The sequence below is a fragment of the Cyclopterus lumpus genome, chromosome 15 (genome assembly GCF_009769545.1).
Source record: "Cyclopterus lumpus isolate fCycLum1 chromosome 15, fCycLum1.pri, whole genome shotgun sequence".
In the NCBI taxonomy this organism is placed as follows: Eukaryota; Metazoa; Chordata; class Actinopteri; order Perciformes; family Cyclopteridae; genus Cyclopterus; species Cyclopterus lumpus.
This window is the reverse complement of record NC_046980.1, coordinates 16,672,876-16,693,924: the sequence shown is the minus strand read 5'-3', so window position 1 is coordinate 16,693,924 and position 21,049 is coordinate 16,672,876. Positions and strand designations below refer to the sequence as shown.

General features: G+C 44.3%; 1 protein-coding gene across 3 annotated transcripts in view; it reads left to right on the top strand.

Annotated features, from left to right (window-relative positions):
- The window catches only part of slx4ip (SLX4 interacting protein), a 30,528-nt gene extending 9,640 nt beyond the window's left edge, over positions 1-20,888 (top strand). For 2 of the 3 annotated variants that reach the window (XM_034552280.1, XM_034552281.1), the window contains exons 5-8: positions 8,874-8,951; positions 10,866-10,954; positions 19,078-19,184; positions 19,279-20,856. In XM_034552280.1, the coding sequence (XP_034408171.1) occupies positions 8,874-8,951; positions 10,866-10,954; positions 19,078-19,184; positions 19,279-20,065 (1,061 nt within the window). In that variant the 3' untranslated portion in view covers positions 20,066-20,856. Of the gene's footprint in view, positions 1-8,873; positions 8,952-10,865; positions 10,955-19,077; positions 19,185-19,278 lie in introns of all 3 variants that reach the window. The other variant, XM_034552279.1, reaches the window with a different exon arrangement.
- Positions 20,889-21,049: the final 161 nt, after the last annotated feature.

Genomic DNA, 21,049 nt, shown 5'->3' with positions numbered 1-21,049 from the left:
GAGTGGAAGCTGGTTTTCGGCGTGTATCTGTTTCAGCGGAGGACCTATTTGCATCTGCGTGCGTCTGTGCAGCGTTATGTTATCTTGAGAGCAGAATTAAGGTGGATATCCTGGACTGAGACTTGTGTATGTGCTGAGACACATGCTCATTCATGTTGTTGCTGCACATAGAGAAAGGTGTCAGGCGGAGTGGCACTGATGTCTGGGCCAAGAATAGGCGGATGAAGTGTGGTGCTATGTGTGGGATGGTATTGGAGGGGGAGTTGTGGGTCTTGTATGAGGCGGTGTTTGAGCTGGTGCCAGTGTGAAATCACAGGGGCTTCCGCCGCCAACAGACAGCAGTAAGAACAGCATAACCGCCTCAGCTGTTGGCACTTCCAATGAGCCATCAACAGCTTTTAGCATTCCAAGGCCCTTCAGTGCAAGTGTTTGTATCTGAGTTATCCCTATGGGTTATTGTATTTATGTATGTATGCTGTGTTGGGTGCACATGTGTGTCTGTGTGTAGCATCCAGTGAACATGTCACAGAGAGACTTACTGGTCTTCTGCCAACATAAATCCAAGCATTTTATTTGCATCTCTGCTGCTGTGGCCAATTTCCAATTGTCAACCCCCAGCCCCCCTCCCCCCTGGGGGTTGACTCAGACTCGGCCCTCTTGGACAACACAACAGGCTGTACAGGCCTCTTTTTTTTGCTACCCAGGCTACATGAGACTTCATGATTAGCTCATAGTGATGTGATTTATTTATATTTTTAAAGAGATGAACGTAGGGAACTTTTCCCACCAAACATCTTGGCTCTGTACAAGCAGAATGGAGATGCTAGACTTTAGAAGCCCAGGAAAGGGGAGCTTGGGGAGAGGCCTGCATTCTTGATGGGAGACCGTGTTGAACACACCCACATTTTCTCAGAGTAATTACAGATTGAAAATGAGTAGATAATAGCTTCTCTATGCTTTGAGGAATACATTATCTTGATATCTGATAGGAAATTCGAGTAAAGATGCTGGTGGTTATGCTCGAAGACAGCAAGAGTGTCACAGTCCTTGTGGAGATGCCATTGCTCTGCAGGAAACAACCTTTTCACGTCAGACTCGGCCCTCTTGGACAACACAACGGGCTGTACAGACTGCCCAAGCTCACTGATATACTTCTACTTTCTGCATTCGATAAGATACTTAAACTGGCAGTTGTGTGCTATCTTAATATACGCTCTTGGTCTAGTATAGTTTCATCTCAAGGGGATATTGATTTTGTACTCCATAATGGAGTATATGTTTGTGTGTATGTGCAGCGTGTAAACCGAGAGGGCCCATTTTACACGGGTTTAGTTAACATGCCATTTCAAACTGCCAAAGCACATTACCAGATGTCTGACATCTACAATTTGAATCGATACAGCCAACATTGATCTCTCCATGTGAGGCAGAGCTCGGGTGTAGCTTAGCCTGGTGTTTGAGTCGCCTCCTACCAGTCAGAGGAGTTCGAGGAGCCCTGGCAAAGTGGTACCTAGAGAGCATTTTAGCCCATGGCAGAGCTGGTTCCTTCTTCCTCTCTCTGCACAGGTGCCAGGGCTTAGGGGGAGGGAACACCTGCCAGCCTGTTTCCCCATGGCCACGGCAGGCTGGAGAGGCATTTTCCCAGGCTCCCCAGATGAATGGTCACTAATAGCCGTGGGAGAGGGCTTTGCGAGTGCTGCACAGTGTACCACTGACTCCTCTTGGCAGCCCTATGAAGGGGGCTTAAGGCGGCCTGGCTACGGCCATTGCGGGAAAAGCACAAGTGTTGCTGGATAGCTTTACTGTTGAAGAATGTGTTTACGAATGACCATCTCCCTCTCAGTGAAGAATGCGCATGATGTGTAGCGACTACAGGGGAGATGGTTCATTTTTGCACCGCCCTGTCAGTGCCATGTATATTTAGCTTTCTTTTGCTTCTCTGGCTCTTTGAAGGTCTACAGCCCCAGGTCGAACAGTTTAGCAAATTTGGAAAAAGCCATTCAGAAGTTAGATGTCCATTTTTGGGAGAGTTGGTACATGCCGACCTTTCAGCCTCCTACTGTGACAGTTCTGAAGACACAGAAGTACTGTGGCGACAACCTGCATTAACCCCCGTTGCTTCTTCTCAGTGCTACCAGACAGCTATTACTATTTATGTAAGTGGTTGTTATGTGGGGACTGGTCTGTAAATAGAGAGGCATGCATGTGGCAGAGTTACCTGCCCTGCTCTGTGTTACTGGGCGTGAGGCAGGCTGGGATTAAGGCGAGGGGGGAAACGGAGACCTGTGACAGGAACAAAGGAATTCCAAGGCCCGAGCTGGAAATGGATCCTGATCAGAGTAGCCACTCCAGCCAGTCCTGCCCCTCTCCCCTCTCCCCTCTCGCCCTCCCTCCCCTGGCCCCTGCTGGGCAACCCCCCCTTCCCCCTGGTGCTTTGTGGTGTTGCTGTGGCTCTTTAAATCCTTTCTGTAAGCCCCCGGCCTTACTCAGCAGCAACACATAGGACAGTCTGACTCCAACGTTAACCCTCCCCCTTCCTATTATTGCGCGCGCACACACACACACACACACACACACACACACACACACACACACACACACACACACACACACACACACACACACACACGCGCGCGCGCGCACATGCACACACACACACACACACGCTATCTATCCACTCTCCTCTCTTCTGTCTGTGCTCTCCATGTCGTCTATTTCATGTTTTCACTTTCTCTCCTCCTCTTCCTCTTCCTCTTCCTCCTCCTCCGCGGGGTCAGCTGCAGCCTCTTAGGACACAACCGCAATCTCCGCCATAGCTGTCACACCACACTCTTTTCCCATATAATTAGGGCCTGAGCATGGATCGTATTCATGTGAAAGTTCCCATTCACCACAATCTGGTCTGGGAGATGGCACCCACTCTCTTGAACTCATGCAAAGCGGCCAGCGTGTCCAGAATGCCTTGTTTTAATAATCACTGAAAGGTCTCAGAGGATGTCGTTGTTTCGCTTTGCTCTTTGCTTCACTGAAAGAACTGGGCCTTGGTCATGTGATATTATGAGCTCTGTGGTTGTTTCTGTGGACAGATGTCATTGTTGTGCTGCGTGCCAAATGTGCCCTGTGTGGTCAGGAAAGGCCAGTCTAGGATGGCCTCAACAAAAGCAACACGGCCATTAATGCTTTCCAGGCCTTTGTTGGCATGCGGTCATTGCCTTATAGAGACATGACGCTTCACTGGCCTTCTGATTTGATTACGAGTTAACTGTCAAGGATTCAAATGCATCTTAGTGTATTACATCCTCAATGTTCTATATTACTGCACATGGCCACTTTTCCCATCAATTAATACAGTCTATATTATATAAAGCTAGTTTCCGTGTGACCCACCTTAGTACATAAACATTACACAAGCAAATGTATGTATTTCTACAGTGCATTACTGTAATCTATAAAAAAAAAATAAGATGCAGACGTTTCCTTTCTCAGAGCTCTTCTACTATACAACAACGTATGTTGACGACAGAGCAGCTAATATCGGTGGCCAGGAAACAAGCCATCTCTCAGCTCCGCACACACGGAGAGAGTGTGTGAGCGCTGCTCTCGGTGAAACACAGAGGTCATAGGGGAGAGAGGAGAGAGACAAGCGCGACAGTATAAGGACTAAAAACACACAGTGAAGATGGACACTTTTACAATCGAGGAATTTCCACACCCCTAGTGCCTTACATCATTTCAATGAAATAAATAAGATCCAATTCAGGCAAACACTTTGGTCAATTCAATGCAGAATGTTCTTATTTTGCATGGCTTTACCCGCCGGGTGTCATTAGTCACTGGCAGCCGAACCTAGCTCGACTTGCCATGTGTGCCAATGGTTCACCTATTTGGATTTATAAAAACAGGCTAGCAAATGTGCCCAGCAGGCAGAGACAGTCTGCTTCCAATGGGACCTTTTGGTCCGAGGTTTAAAAAGGCCAGCACACTGCATAACTCAAGTCCACAAACTGCTCTGCACAACATTAATCGAAAAAGGAATTTATTGCAAAATAAGCAGTTTGCATCCTCATTCTGAATGCTCTGAAATATAAACAGTGGCAGCACTTTGTGGTCTCTTGGGTTAATTGCGATAACGATGATTCAATATGAGCTTCTTTTTTTTTATTGAGACTGCATTTCTCACATCAGATTATGTTTCGAAGAAACTGATATTCTTTTTTCCCTCGATAATTGCTCTGTGCTCCAAAATGCTCCCCACCACTTTAGTCACATGCTGCATTTATGGGCTGGCCTGAGCTACCATGCTGCGGCGTATTTTGTAACTGCGATGAAGGGGTCACCCAAATGTTAAATTGAACACTCATGTGCAAATATTGTTTCAGGTGGACGTTGTGCAGGATGATAAGGCACAGTGCTCTGCTACAGCCGTAGTTACACAGAGAGTGATGTCCTTCCAGGAAAGCCCCCACTTACATATGGGTAACTTCCTCAAGCTCTCTCATCCTTCACCACTCCACCCGTCTCTCTTGCTCTAAGCCCCAACTCTCCACCCACACTTGAGGACAGAGGGAGGGGGTCCACATCAAAGCAGAGATGTGAAAAGAGCAGGATTCTCAGGCACTGATGTCTGACTGTCCTGCTGATTCAACTCCTGTTCATAAAGGGGTTGCGTGGGAATTGCAGTTCTCCTGACACACAGTCACTAGATTTACTTCTAGAACCGTGGTTGATGAGAGAAATCAGGTTACCGCCGGAAATCAGAGAATGCCTTTACATGCACTGCAATAACCAGGTTACTGTAAAACCTGCATATACATGCAGCTTGTGGGTAATCAGATTTCCCTCCTTCTCAGGGCCATGTTTTTAAAATAGTGTTGGCATAAGTCTGCATTAATGACATATAATACTGCAGCCTGATGAGGAATGTTTTTTTCATTTTTTGGTGGAAAGATTTGAACTAAGAGAGGCTCATTTTTTCCTTAAAATAATCATCTGTGGGAACCAGCTTATTCAAGGCTTTTGATTGAAATATTTTGAATACAAAAATGCATTGCTCCAAGTCAGGCATCTTTCCTTCCATCTATTGGTTTCAGCCAATAGAATTCTTGCTGGGTTTCTTTTAAATGTTACCCTGATTATGGAAACTTTTTTTTCTTTTTTCTTTTTTACATTATGTTAAAGAAATCAGGTTACTGAAGAAAGCTCAGAATAACTAGGTAACTTAAGTGCATATAAATGCACCGAGAGAGGACACTCGGGGAAGTATTCCTGTTAAAAAGGACCAACTGTGGCCAAGTAATACAGGGCCAGGACCTGCTCGGAAATCCAGAAAGTTCTCCATATCAGAGCAGAAGTCCTTATGGATTCCTGCAGGAGTCACAACCGCATGAGCTGCCAGGAATGTGGATGGCGAGAAGAAGTAGGCTATGTTTTCTATGGCTGTTTTAATGATCTCCTCAGGATATAACTGAAGTTAATGAAGTTTGTTCCATGGGGCCTTACCTTTGACCCCGGTCTGAATGCTTCTCACCCCTGTCTGTTCCATTTTACAGTCCTAGTCACTCTGGACGCCTTTTGGTTTGTTGACTTTTCTTTCCTCTCATTGTTTTCCCAGGAAGCGGTGAACGCTGCAGGGGTGTGTGTTTGTGTGTTTGTGTGTGTGTGTGTGTGTGTGTGTGTGTGTGTGTCTCTCTCTCAAAGTACAGTATTCTAGCCTTGGCACCAGCCCTGTGGAGTCTGCGTCCTTTTTCTGCAGTTGTCCTGCGGTACATAATAAGATGGTATAAGTATCTCCATACAAGCGGTTACGTTATTACCAACCACATTTCTGAAAACATGGCGTGCTGGCTTGTTTATGGTTTGACCTGCCATGGTATTGTTGTGCATCAGGTTTCGAAACAATTAAGCAAGACTATCTTCTCCTGCAGGAAGTACAACTGAAACCCTTTGAGGGCTCTACTGCAGATTTGGTTATTGCACCACTGTAGGCCACAGTTGCCGCAGAAAGGGGCCACTCATTCCCAGAGGAGGCCCTAGCAAACTGTTTGTGAGAGAAACATGAATGTAAGCTTAGCACGAGAGAACCCGGGCAGAGGGCCAAGAGCAACTCTGCGCTGTGCAGGACGTTATAAAGTTGGAGCAACAGCTGATGTCTCGGGCCATGGCGTTGCACTGGTTCCCAACTATGTGTCCAGACGTCCCTGTCAAACTTGTCCTGGGAATTGGCGAGCTCAGGCCACCAGGGAAAGCAATGAGAATAGTTGTAGCGCGAGACTTGAGGCCCAAGAGTCTAACGGACAAAATCAAAGCGACTGTGCAATGAAAGAAGCTTCCCTCCTGGACCCAGAATGGGCCGAGGAAACAAAACGGAGATGCAGAGCTGCATTCCTCTATGATGTCCAGCATGACCACTGCTTTGCTATTTAAAGAATAATATAATGAGTTTTTTTTCCAAAACAGGAATGATGCTATTGTTTACTGCAAACAAACACAGCATACCATGCAGTGTGTTAATGCAATTACCCGTTGGGATTAATTAAGCACTATTTAAATAAGCTTGGTGGCTTATCCAGTATTACTACATACTTTATGTACATCAAGTATTAAAAAGGGACTGACTACCGAGGGCTCAAGCTCTAAAGCTATTTCAGTGAGGGAGGTTCTCCAAAAGCGTATGTTCTCATGACCAGTGTCCTGGTTCAACACTGTACAGTATACAGTCCATACGAAGTACCCACATGTAAGTACTTGTACTGGGTCCTGAATCTAGTGGTAACCCTAGTTTATTATCATGGACAGAAAAAGACAATTACTACATGAATCAAACATGGTTGTTAACACAGAATTAAAGCTGAAAGTTAGTCCCTGCTTTCTTGCAGTGCAATACTATTTCAATGTAATGTGGTACAGAGCCATTACAGCCTCATAAACGTGTCACTGCCATTACAGACTGTGCTGTAGAGTTAAGCTGAGCTGATTCCTTGGTTGACAAAACAGAGGATGTAAAATGATTCCAATAAATCCCTATTTATCATTCACCTAAAGCTGTCCCTCCTTTGCATGGGCAGGGTTTTCCAATGTGAAGCTCCTGGTTTTGTATCTTCAGAGCTCTAGGTAAAATATCAGTCCCTGATTAGATGGCTAGAATACACGATTAGAGATGTGTCTTTGTCTCTTCTCCAGGAGACTTTAATGCATGTTCACAAATCTCGATTAAGTTTTCAAAAGTGAATTTTGCTGGAGGCTACATTTCTATTTAATAGCTTTTGAGGATCAAACACATTCCCATAGATGCTAAACTGACAAGTATAGCCTGTTGCCTTTATTAACCTCAGACAAATATTGATTGTGATGGCTTAGTATCATAGGAATGAACGGGTATCCATATTTAGCCCTTTGAGTTCTCACTGTAGTTTCATTTAAATTCACTTTTAATTGTCAGTTCTTTTTTCTTAGTCTTACAGACTGAGCTTAGTTTGTTTGAAATAGATTTGATTGACTTTTGTAATCACTATGTCACTTCCATTAATTTATATGTTTTTAAGTGTGAATTGTGTTTGCTAAAATGGTGACTGCAGTTGCAAATTCAGCATCAAACACAAAGAAAAAGAAAGCCATGGCGGTGACATTAATCACTGGCCAATGGACTTAAGTATATACCTGTGGCAGTTTTGTGACATACTGTCTCTGTAAGTGCATGTCATTATCCAAAGAATCAATAATGTCACGCTTTGACTTGGTGCCTTCACAAAGGCGCCTCTCACACGTATGCGTGTGTGCCAGTGCTGTTAACATGCCGTCTGCTCTGTGTGCTGTCAACGCACCGCGTGGGGCATATCTGTCCTAACTGTAACATTTAAAGGAGGCATGTCCAAATGTCTCCAACGTGTCTACGTTTCTCCCACTTGCAAAATGTCAGCTTTTCAGAGCTCGATGAAAAGTGTATTAGCTCGATGACGGTGCATATTTGACATTATCCAGGGAGTGCTGAGCTGACCGCAAGAGGTCAGGGTTTTCTCAAACTATGGAAAACATGTAATCCTTCAATTGGCGTTAAAATACTAAAAAAATCCCAGTAGTCGGCAGGTAATGATTTGTTCACATGGCAACAGCGATTTGAGAACGCCAACTAAGGAAAAGAAAAGATAGAGGTGGCGGTAAAGTCAAGCAGGATATAGTTTTACATTTACTTTAACAAGAAGCAGAAAAGGGTACCAAGACGGTACCAAAGAGTGAGCAGGTTATTTCAGCTTCCCAGAAACTGTTTACGAAGAACAACTGGATGGCCAGACTCGTGCTTTTAGTCAACAACTTCCTGCCAGATTAGGCAACAGGCTTCTGTTTCTGCCCAGCACATCTTACATACCACGACAAATAGAGCAGAGGTGGTTGCTCTGCTTTCTCCAAACTGGGAGGGTTCCATGGATGAGTTGGCTGGTTTTGTAGTAGGATGAATTTATGACTAAGGTTAGCGGGATGTTTATGGAATGTATTTTAAGCATAGAGAGCCATATAGAGCTAACAGTACAATAATGTGGAGAAATGAGCAGTGTATTTAGTGTTTAAGAAGTAGAGTGGTTGTTTACAAGTTTGATCTCTAGTCCTGCATTTACTTCAGGTTCAGCTTGGCAGAGTGTACTTTTACAGTGTGTGATGGGAGTAGTACCAGTTGTGGAACTCATCACATCAAGGGCTTTGTATCGGACACAACATGTTTGTATAGTGCGTCCCTTCATTAACCACTTTCTCTACTTTATCCACTTTATCTTCAAGTCTTGGAAATGGTGTCATATGTACAATATTCTTCCCTCTGCGTCTTCCTGCTCTTTTTTTTTTACCCTCAATTGTATTTCTGTTTTGTTTGTTTTGTTTTATAGGGAAAAACTTCAACCTGGTGGCCAATTTTCTGAAGCGGCACTTCAACCTCAGATGTGTAGACAAGCGGCTCTATGGGGGTACGTACCTATGTTTTCAAAGGATACATTTCCAGTGAAATGAATCAGAAATAGATGTCTCTATGGCTTGTGCCAAATTTCCCACAAGTCATCTATGTTGATTTTTTTTCCCTCACTTGTTTTTATGTCCTGTCCCTACCTGCTCGGGGGGGTGTTGAGGACAGGCAACCATTAAGTGGTTCTCTGGAGAGGCTACTGAGAGTGGGAGTGGGAGGGAGAGAGAGATTGGAGGGCTGTCTGTGGAGGGCAGTAAGAATCTATCTCCATGGCCCATCGAGTGCTTGTGACCCGTGGCCACCTTTTCATGGGACCAACATGTCTCTCTTCCTGTCAGTAAAGTTAATATCTGTTCCCTCGGGGCTTGGATGTTAGTCTGCAGCTCTGACCTGCTGCAGACTGAGAGGACGGCTTCTCTCAGCAGGTCCGTTACACATCACATTAGACCCCGTCTCCTGAGGTCAAAGGTTGTGTAATTTGGTCCAATGAGTTAGCTGTAGTATTAGCTAAAGTATATTGACTAGTTATAGATGGCAAATGGCATGGTACCCTTTTAGATGTAACATAATGGGACTTTTTTTAACTGTTCCTATAATTATCCAATCAGAGTGCAGTGGTATTTTTCAATCAAAAATACTGACACTTTTGCTACTTACAGGATATTTTTAGTGGGACAAAAACGGTCATATCTGTCCTATGGTTGGCATTAGAGGAACAACCATAAGGTCATTAAAACGGGGTAGGGTTTTTTATAATATTCAGTGAATAAATGTGCTCACGGCAATCTGCCTAATAGATCATTTTTGTAAACTTACATTTTTACAGTGGCCATTTTTCTGTTAGAGTTCTGTATCTTTTCTCCATATATAAATGTTGTGAATTCATCTTAAAAGGCCAAGAATACTGCATGGGTCATGTCATGGAGATCTCGCAAGTAGTTGTTGAGCAATCAACGGACATCCAAACCTTCTCAAAGTCATCCTTGGTGGCCGGTCACATGTTGCGTCGAAAAAGCAACCAAAACCTGCACACTGCGTTGACAATGATTATGAAGTTGCAGTCATTTCGCAGTAAGCCCACCACGACGGCGATGCAATGGATTTGAGGACACGAAAAGGGGACTTGTGAAAGGCCCCTTAGTAATCCTCCTTACATACTCCACACAAGGTGTGTGTGTACACAAATGCAAGTGTGTGTGGTATATGCAAGTAATGTTCCTGCTTAACCAAGTGAAGTAAAACCAATGTATTCAGAAATAGCCACTGAGGAGGAATATCACCTTTTACGGACTAGATTCCCCACAGCCTCAGACCCTTTGAACAGAGGGTGGGAAGCTCAGTGGCTCAAGAATGCAAGATGAAGAATACTATAGCATGTAGTAGTCATGGTCCCGTATTTTTTTCCCACAGGAAGTGATGCAGAAGTCAGAGTAATGTTGCACATTTTGGACTTGCTATGCAAGTAATAAACATACGGGAGGCTATGTAATGGGCCATAGGTCAGATATTGACCATTTTGGCTGTCCAGTTGAGGTGATATGTTGAAGTCAGTTAATATGGACGTATAATTAGATTACTAATCATGATATAATATGTGTAATAGTATTGTTTTATTTAAATGGTCTTTGCCTTTTGAAGCAGATATTGAAGCAGGTGAGTCATATTACTCCCAAGAGCCATTGTGAACATAACATATTAAAACTAATATTTCATGCTATTTCCGTAGCTCATAAAGCTCAACAGTTATCTTTAAACTGCCATGTTCTCCCTTGGTCTGAGGGACAGGAAATACTTGGTGTTGTTAGATGTGAATTTAAATCTCGACCACATTTCCCACTGTCTGACTTTAACTCATAATTAGAGTTGAGCCCACATTATTAACTAGCATGGTCTGTGTTGTTTCTTTTCCTGCCTTCAGATTTGCGTGTGTTTCCTGAACGCTATGTTGTGTGTGCGAGCTGTCCAGAGGATGCCGCGGCGCACCATGGAAACCTGAGCATGGCCGCGGTGAGTGCTGTTTATACTCTATTTCCTCTTGCAGTCGCCTGGCAAAAAGTCCTGCATGGGTCTGTCTGTTATTATAGGGATGTGTTGCCAGATTGTGCTCTCACTTTATTATGCTGATCTTTGTAACGTGGGGGGGGGGAAGGGCTGAACCTACCGGGGCTTTTCAGAGACCCCTCGAGGAGGAAAGAGAGGATGGCTTGGGGGTTGAATGGAGTGGGGTGGGGTCCAAAGGTGCAGAGTCACCCCTTTTCCAAAAAGTTCTTGCTGCCACATTCTGCCAATTCAGCCCAGCGGTACAATTTCTGGTTGTTCTCAAATGTGGGATTGTTGTAAACCTCAAAAAGTATGGGTAGTGGAAAATACAGCCCAAACTAATTTTGTAAATGTTTGCTCTTTGGAAAGTCCCAATACTTCTAGAAGCTTATTGTGGCACCGCAGTCGGTGTTGACATTGTCAGAACATTCAATCTGGATTTTGTCTATCCTTTAACCAGCTCGCTCTAAGCTTAAACACTCAATATTCACTATGTATATGTAATTAATACATCCTATTCTCTGGTTTTACAGCATACCAGTGAACTACAGCAACACTCTTTATCACTCTGATATACGTACAGTACATTAGGTTTTTATGGGGAAATTCAGTTAACGTGATTGTGTGCAGTCAGCTGTCATGTGCCTTGATTGATTGGATTCAGATAAAGTTCACTGGGTATTTCCCCTGCAGGAGTCTATGCTATATTATGCACACTGCCCATGTCATAAGACCTTCTACTGTAGTTTTTTTTTTTGTCCATTCGTTTTACGGACAACTATCCTTTGGCCAGTGCTCATTCGATTCTAAATCCCAAGAGTATTGTAGGAAATGGTAGTGGAGCCTCTCACCTTGGCACTCACATCAAGGACAGACATCTCTCCCATCACATCCCATGATCAGTGGGCTGCTGTTTTTCTATGGGGATTTTGCTATTGTTTCCCTTTGAAATGTCTCTGCACTTTCCACAGTTTGGCTTCCCATGAAAGCAGCGTTTGTAATACTTTTAGTGGAGCAACACAGTCGTCAGTGAAAAGTTCAGATTGTGTAACCGATTTTCCATTTCAAGGAGGCATTGCTGTCGATTGCGCTTCTCTCCTCAGGATGTGGTTCTCTGGGCTCATGCAGTCCATGCAGAGGGAGTTGGAGGGTGGGAGTCTTGTGGTGGGGCTCTCACTAGCCCAGCCTCGAATGTGGTTTGTAGGGGAAAGATACCAGACAGCAGGGCTGTTTTTCACATGACAAAAACAATTATTTGTTTACATCCTTCGCTCTGTTCTAATTTGTAAGAAACTGAGTTTTTGCAGTTTCAGTGTTGCCAAGAAAGTTGAAAATCTAAATGAAAAAAAAAATGCAGGGGGTCACAACTGATGTAAGGCATAACAATGTTGGCGTCTAAAAATAATGGGGCCTTCGGAGTTCAATGTCAAAGTTGGTCATATGCCTAAGAAAGGGTCTTTTATTGCACAACTCTTGACAGCACGAGCCTTAGTCCAAAAGAAAAGCCAAATGTCCCTTTATTTAAGGAGGTTTTGGTTCTTAACCACAGTGGAACTGTAGACTCATCAGGTTAGCACTTCTCATTAGGGTAAGGGGGTTACGTTGTGAGGCAACTAAGGTGACATCATGGTTGGCCTTTTGTCCTGTGAAAGCCAGCATTTCAGTCCCACACGTGGGCATGCTGCTTCTGTTTTTTATCTTGTGCGCTCTCATAAGTCATATTTTCAGCTGTGGTTCAGTGAGGAGAGAAGTTAGTGAGATTTAGTCATTTATAGTAGTGTAGAAGAAACCAGGAAACCCATTATTGATGATTTTCAGTACTTAAAGTCAGAACAGAAACCTAAATTTTTGGGTTGAGGCTACAGATGTTTTCCACAGGAGCTGATGGCGGTAACCACAGATCGAAAAAGGAGAGTGGACTTTAGACCTGCCAACACGTTCCCGATGTCAATTTTGGTTTGACATGTTGTTTTCGCTATCCGAAGTGGACAAGTTCAGTTTAAAGGTGGAGGTATGCTCAAAACAAACCAGTATTTACGACATGTCCCCCAAACAGGTCGGCGAGGCTGAGCAACACTTGGAGGAGAATAGCTGGTTCCCCCTTAAAAGGTCCGCCCACCTTGAGCGAGCACCTCTGAGCCAAAGTTGCTACTCACTTTAGTACTTAGCAAGACACGGGAACTTGGCGTGTGTCTCGTGGTGTTGTAGCATTTATTCACAGACCGCCTTAAGTGTACACACACATGGCCACTCTCCTCCTCCTGACCACACACTGACAATCGCTAATGTTAAGCACACAACCTACGCACTGAGTTATTCCTTAAAGGAATAAATCATTCATATTATTTGGTGTACTCGCTCTGTTCCGACCTGGAACCGACCGGTACTCGGCAGACCCAGGGCCACTGAAACGACTGCGTTTGCATGGGAAGCAAACAAAAGGCACCTCTTCGACAATGTCGGTCATCTTTTTCTTAACATTTTGAAGATTAAAGTCCCCCATATAAAAGTTGCTCCGATTGTGAGTCAGCGCCAACAGTGAGGAGGGCAGCATGGGAAGGAAGAGCGAGTGTTTAGGATTGTGGCCGATGTTTTCTAGTCAGGCACAGAGTGGGCAGCTGAGGTGAGTGGCGTGCTGGGCCGCAGACGTTTGGATCAAAGGCAGAGCAGATGTGTTTCCAGTCCCCCCCCCCCTCTTCTGATCTGCGGACAAGTCTGTGTGTTTACTCATGACCTCAGCACGCCTCTGTTCTTCACAGCTCGCAACAGCTAGCAGCAGTGCTTTCCCAAGCCTCCAGTGTCTGCTGAACTCCTCTCCAACAAGGCCCAATACACGGCTGGGGCGATCGTGTCCCTTCATCCCGTCCCGTCTTCAGCCACTTTCATTGATTTGCACAAAGTTAGTCCAAACAGTTAACAGCTTGTCTTCATCCTAAAATAAGGGTGGATCCCAAAAAAAGGTTTGTCATTGTTTGTGAATACGAACTGTCCTCTGCTTGAGACAAGTATGTGCCCATGCATGTTTGTTGACTTTGTTTCAGGGAAGATGTGGTGAGCTTAGACAAACAGGGCATGTTTCCTCTGTGGGAGGAAGGAGAGGGGTGGAACTTGTGGACTAGTTTCACGAACATCTCTGCAGGAGGTATTTCTGCCCTGAGGGTTAAATAGTGTTGTTGTTTCTTGGTGCCAGTTTGAGGCTTTTGTATACTTAGTTGTGCCGTCATAGAGCTGTTCAAAGGCTTTTCCAGTGGAAAGAATAATTACATTTTTTATAACTCGAATACTTTCAGGGATTCATTTATTATAAGTGGTATGAATCATTATCTTGTGACGGATGAATGAATAACAGGCTTTATAGGATGGCATCTTGTTGGTTTTGTGTGTGTTGGATGAGATACACGGACATTGGAGTAATCCAAGAACAAACAATCCACTGTCTCAGATCATAATTATATATGAGTTGATGGTTGATCAGAGCAGAGTTTTTTTTCGGGTAATTTTCACGTGTTAACATCAACTCAAAGTTTACAATGCCTGCCCGATGACGCTGAGGAAGATCCCTGACCTCTTTGGTTTGTAAAAACCACGACCAAGCCCATTGGAAAAAAAGCCTGTAAAGCAAAAAAAGCCTATTGTATGTTCACATAGCGCATAAATACAAAATAAGCGATGCTTTTGGATACTAAGAGTGGTTTTGTCATCACATGTGGAGTATTTTAGACTACTCAGAGACTATTTGGCCCTGTCGGTGCATTGCTTTCAAAAGCAGCTGCCTCAAAAGATAACCAAGATAATCTGTCTGTGTTCCGACCTTATCTTAGATGGCAGAGGAGAAACTGTTCATTCCCTGTGTTTTATGGAGCCTGTGTTTGGTTATCTTTTTGAAGTTTTTTCCAGGAGTCACTCAGAGTCGGGGCAAGCTATGAGAAACTATACTGGTATCCTTTTAAACCAAATGATGAATTGTCTGTGCTCCCCTAGCCGGGTTTATCTCCATGATCTGACATCCAGATGTGCCGTCTTGTTGCAGCTCCCGTGGTCGAGCCGTGTTGTTGCGGAGGCTCTGGGGGCCGGGGAGGGCACTGTTGGCCCGCTCTACGTGTTGCTTCACGCAAAGTGCTTTGCCGCTTTGTGTGGGGGCGAGCAGACGAGCTATTGGGAGTTTGCATCATTTCATGCAAGATGAGACCACCTCGGTTCCCACACAATACTTATCGTTTCATCCACATGGCTTGTGATAATTATGATGTTGTTCCGGCACCAGCTCATTCCCTCTCCAGGTTTAATCCCTCTATTTTCTTCTCTCGTTGCTTTATTCAGAATGTCCAACCCCCGGACCCCTGGTGATAATAATTCATGCACCATGACTTTCTATCTGTCTTTCTCTGTATACCAGACCCCTTCCTCTCTTCGTGCCTCTTCCTGTCCATCACTCTGTCCTTTCACTCGCTCTCCTTTTTGCTCTTTTGAAGTTGTGCCGACAGGAACCAAAAGGCTTTCCCAGAGAACCTCCCATAGGCTTCTTGTTGATTTTTCTTTCAAGTTCATTTTCAAACAGCATTTATTCATATCAAACAGATGAGAAATACATATCAAGGCATTACGATGCAAATGACGGCACCCACATCTTTCTCAGAATTGTTGTTGTTGTTGTTGTGGTGGGTGTGTGAGTGTGTGGGCAAACGCAACTTTGAATGTGTGTCACTGTCCCACTGCCCAGGCTAGCCGTGGCGATGAGAGAGCGTGTAAAGACTGAGCCTCTGCCCACACTCTAGCCATGAATCCATCTCTACACAAAGGGCAGCCTGTGGACAACTTCCTGTGTGAGGATTCTTGTGTTTGTGGGCTTGCTAGAGAGACTGCTGAGGTCAGGCGATATGACTCTGTGGGGTTCCTCTTCTTTTGTTGCACTCCCCTCTAAATGCTCTTTCTTTCTCTAATTCATTCTAGTATCTTTTTTCTTGTCGTCTCCGCCTACTACCCTGTTGCCCAGCCTCCTTATTCACTTCCCTCCCTCCCTCTGGCCTTTTTATCCCTTTTCACCACACACCAGAGTGCATATAGGTCTCAACACCCAGTGCAAAGCCACAATGCCACAGCGTGCCCTTGCAGCAATTCCCCCTCCCCCCCTTGTCTGTGGGGTCATACGTTGTCACTGGTACCGTGGCATGTGGGAGAGGACATTAATGTTTTTTTTCCTTCTCTGCGTTCACAGGAACTGGTGGAGGTTAGAGCGTACCACATTGCTTTCTCGAGCATTAGAGTGCACATTGATCATTTTACCAACCAGTTTATGGAAAAATAATGATCTGAAATAACTAAATCAACAAACTCGCTCCAACATCAAAATGTCTAAGATTGAACTTCTGTCTGGTTTTACTTTCCCACTGCAAAGTGTTTTAGCCCTGTCCATGGCTGTGTGGATGCCTGGCTGTCGGTCAAGACTGAAACATTTGAAACAACTCCCGGCTGGATTGCCATTAAATTAGAGGATGAATGCCAATGACTTTGGTCCCTTCATCCAGTGCAGGTCTAATCTTTCGCTTTAGTGAAATACCTCAATGTACATTTTTAAGGACCAGCCATGCATTTATTTGCAATGTACCATTCCATCAACAACACACAATTGCACATTTTGCATACATAATGCAAATAGCATCGCCGGTCAACAGCATTGAAGTCTAGGAGCATTTCGCCGATCCATTGACAAATTGTCAGGGCAGCATCATGTCTAGATATTTCCCCAAATAATTAAATTTCATCTCATCAAATTGCAAATCTCATCTCATTCACAGCGATTTCTCATGTGCGTCAAAAACATGCACACTCGCAAGTTCCAACAGCTACTTTAACAACTCCGAGAGAGCACATAAAGCACATACCTCCTCACACCTGACATCGGAGCCATCGCACCTGCTGTCTCTTCTCTCGTGGTGCAACGGCTGAAAGGCTAGCGGCGCTAGAGGTCTCTCGGTTGGGACTTGAAGGCGCGCAGTAATTCTTGCTCATGTAGCCGAGGGTTATCTTACGCCTATAAATGGTAACAACGAATCCCTCTGCTTTTGGAGTACTTGCTCCTTCAGTTGTATCCTCTTTTTCAATTCAGATAATTTCGGTCATGTAGACGAGCCACACTATTTCCTTACCGCCACGTTGCATTTGTTTAGATTTAGATTTTCACCGCGAACACTGGCTCGTGAGGGCTCGAGGCGGGATAGCGGGGCGGCCACAGGTGCGTCCTGATCGGCACATTCCTCAGCAATTCATTGCTGCAGTTTGTTGGACCGCCATGTCTGCACAGCCCGACAGATACAAACGCAACACGGTGTTCGGGCACATTGCGATTACCGTATTGCAGTCTTCTCTAATCTCATTTAAAAACTTGTTAGCAACAACCTTTTTGTATTTAAACATTTAAAAGCTTTAGGATTCTCGAAAGTGGGGACTCTACTGACATATTTTATATTGTATAACAAAATATTACAATATCTGAAGCTTGTGTTAACCGTAGACCTCATTTCAGGCATCTAAACAAAAAAAAACATTAAAAAAACCATTGACTTGGAGACAAGGGAACTGAAAGTGCTAAATTGCTATCTCATATCCGGGTTTAGGACTCATTGCTGCAGCCCTCCGGTTACTACTAGAGGCAGTTGGTTAGATCACCGATACAGACTCGCTGGCGTAGTTTACTCCATGGATTGGCACAACATTCATGGTTCGCAGAGGATAGATGGTACTGATCTTTGCTATCCATGACTTTTTATCAAGCTCAACCATGAGTTTGACATTTGTGCCTTTTGAGTGAAATGTCTCAACCCTTATGGGATAGACTGCCAAGAGACGTGATACACACATTACTGTGTCCCCTCAGAATGAATTGTAATAACCTTAACCTTTCACTCAAATCCTGAAGTGTACTTAGGCTCAATCTCTAAACCAGAGCTACTCTCCCACCAACTTTTTGTTATTCAATTAATTTACGATAAATGGTCGGGCTCTCAACCTTTAAGTTCTGCTCAATTTACCAGCAGCGTCTCTTGTTCTCTCATAAATCAAGAGTCTGTTCTAGGTCAGCCAAGGAAAAGACCTGTGATTAACCTTCATTAGTGGCCTGTTGAGGGCACACGTTGGTGAGATCCAATCTTTGGCCTGTTCCCTGTTCTGCCTCAGTGGGCCCCCATAGTCAGTGGGTTTATTGAACTTTGAACCTGCAACTCAAAGCGCTGCTACAGTCTACTAGCCACGAACCTGAGTTTGTCTTATCTTCTGCCCTCTGAGGAGCTTTTTAACCTCCTTTTTGGCATTTTCCCATTCAGATGTCTCAATTTATTTTTTCCTCTGCCTTGCTCTCTCATCTTATAATGGATATTTATTTAATCGCTGTTTTAACTTGTCAACATGGTTTCACCGTTTAGTAATCGCGCCTCAGGGTGCAAGCATCACTCCAAGCCTCAGACAGCACACGTCACTCTGACAAGCTGGTGATTTATTTCTAAAGCCTTTGAGGTGGTTGCTTTAGACCAGTGGTTCCCAAATGGGGGTATGTGAAGGCACTCCAGGGGCTATGTGAGATTTAAAAAAAATCAATTTAAAATTAGCATCCATTCAAAAATCCTTTAAAAATAGTTATTTAATAAATATTCAATAAAATATAAGTGTACGTTAATAAACTGAAGTTTATATATTCTATTAAATCAGACACTGTTGGCACAACGCTGTGTATTCCATCTTTTTTTCAACCAAAAATGATTTTGCGCTGGTTAGGGTACTGAAAAAAGATTTCACATGGGCTACATCACTGAAAAAATGTTGAGAACCACTGCTTTAGATAGTAGTAAGTGGGGGGCTAATTATTTGTGCCAGTTGGGGCTGTTACAAAGACATTCCTCTTGTCTCCTGTATCATTTTGTAATGTTTTGACTTATAATTGTATTCATTATCTTATCATTTTTTACATCAGTCAAGTGAATGTTTTTTAATGTCCAACAATGCCAGATGATGACAGCAGTCTGCTGTGAAGCCAGACCTTTCCAGGGGATGCCAGGAATAATATTTTTTGTTTACACCGATCTGTTTGTCCTCTCTAGACTCAACGGAACGAACAAAGCCGATCAGAATATTTTTCCAGAGTGGGAGAAACCCAAGAGCCTTTAAACAGCTCCACAAAAACAAAGAAGACTGTGCTTCAAAAGATGTAAGTATGATCTAATGCAGAACTTTCCAGCCCCACCGGTCAGAGAGGACACTCAAATATCTGTTCATGTCCTCTTGTCCTTTAACTTTTTCAGAGCCAAACAAGCTCAAGTCCAGCGAGAGCGTTATGGTTCCAGTGTAGGGGAACAGAAGATTGACCCAAGAGCCTGTCCCAAAAACCAAAGAGGGGAACTTAAAGCTGCAGAGTCAGAATCGAGCCCAAACGAGTCTGTATCCAGCTCCGGACAGAAAGCCCTCCCAGAGGCAGACCACACGATGCCTTGTCCCAGTGCCTTGAAGGAAGCTGGGATTGAGAATACTCAAAAGCTGGGCCTGACCCAGTTGCAGCAGACTGAGAACAGTCCTCCAGACAACATCAACCCAAATGGGGCCTCAGAAGTGTTCTGTCCACATGAAACCAGTCGGGAGACGAGAAAGAGCAAGAGGTGCAAGCCAAGCGATGCAGGGGAAGACCCTCGCCCACAGAGGGCCAAGAGGACGTGTCTTGGAAGACCTCCAGCCACAATGCAAACTCACTCCACAGTGCACTCCACACAAACATCCAAGCATTGCCTTCTTCCTCTGCCACCTCTTCCTCTCGTCGAAGCCGAGGCAGAGTCCAAGGCTTTCCCAGTCACCGAGCGCAAGAAAACCACACTTGAAGTAGAGCTGCTTACTCCAGAAAAACGGGCCCAGAGGCTCCCCCTCACAAGCAATAACACGGCACAGACAAACCAAAACAGGCTGGCCGCAAGTCTGAGGGGCCTATCTGTCAAGCCTGCATCCTCAGGCTCCTCTATTAGTTCCAGATCCACACTCGGAGACGGGGGGAGTGAAAATGTGCCCAGAACCTCGAGATTACGACGACTGAAGAGGTCCTGAGGGGGAGAGCTACAGTAAAGATGCCTGACGCCACAGAGATGATATTGTGTCAGGCTACATGTGTACCTCACATGACATGCATTTTGTACACGAGTCACATTTGATTACAACCTCTGCTCTTTTCACATGTGCTGCACATTCAGTGCACACACAGATCAAATGCTGAACACATTATAGCAATTGATACTTGAGCGTTTGAGTTACGCTTTGTCAAATTCTTGAAACAGACTTCGTCTCCACCCTTAGTGGCGGTCAAGAGTGGCTCGCAAAACGAAAGTCGAGAAACCTTTAATTGGAGTTTTAGATTTGGTTTTGTGTTGGAAAATTGGGGATTTCAGACAGGCAGGAGCCATGCAGTACGTCATGGCTTTCAGTCTGAAGTATTGGCTCCTACGTGTCTGAAAACTGTCTCCCGGCTGAAGCTCTGCTGTGATTGATTGCCGTGTCCAGATTTATTTCATCACCCCATTCTCAAAAATGTACTTAGATTTCATTCACATACAATTTGCTTAATACTTAGTTGCTAAGCACCTGAAATGTATCTTTAAATTTAAGGGTGTTTTGACGCTTGTATAATTGAATTTGGACCCAATATGTGTGGATGTGTGTTGGATCACTGGCTGGACCCTGGCCCAGACGGAGCGACTAGGGGCCACCAGTCACTCATACCCCCATGTAAAGCCCAAGATGTTCCACTTGATGACATCAGAATGTTTCCCGGATATATAAGTCCCGATTTAATTTAATTAGACTTCAAAGACATTTTATGATATAAATAAATGTTTTTTTCCAAACAAATAAATAAATCTCTGAATCTTTGTGGAAATAGGTCGATCGTTTTCTGGAGGCAGCCTGCGTGAAACAACATGCAGATCTCTGCAATTTTCCTCCCACAGCGTCCAGTCTGGCTGATGCTCGTGGAAATTTGACAGTGAAGGCGTGACGCTACTAATAAAGCGGCGCTTCTCCGGCTGCATTAGTGTA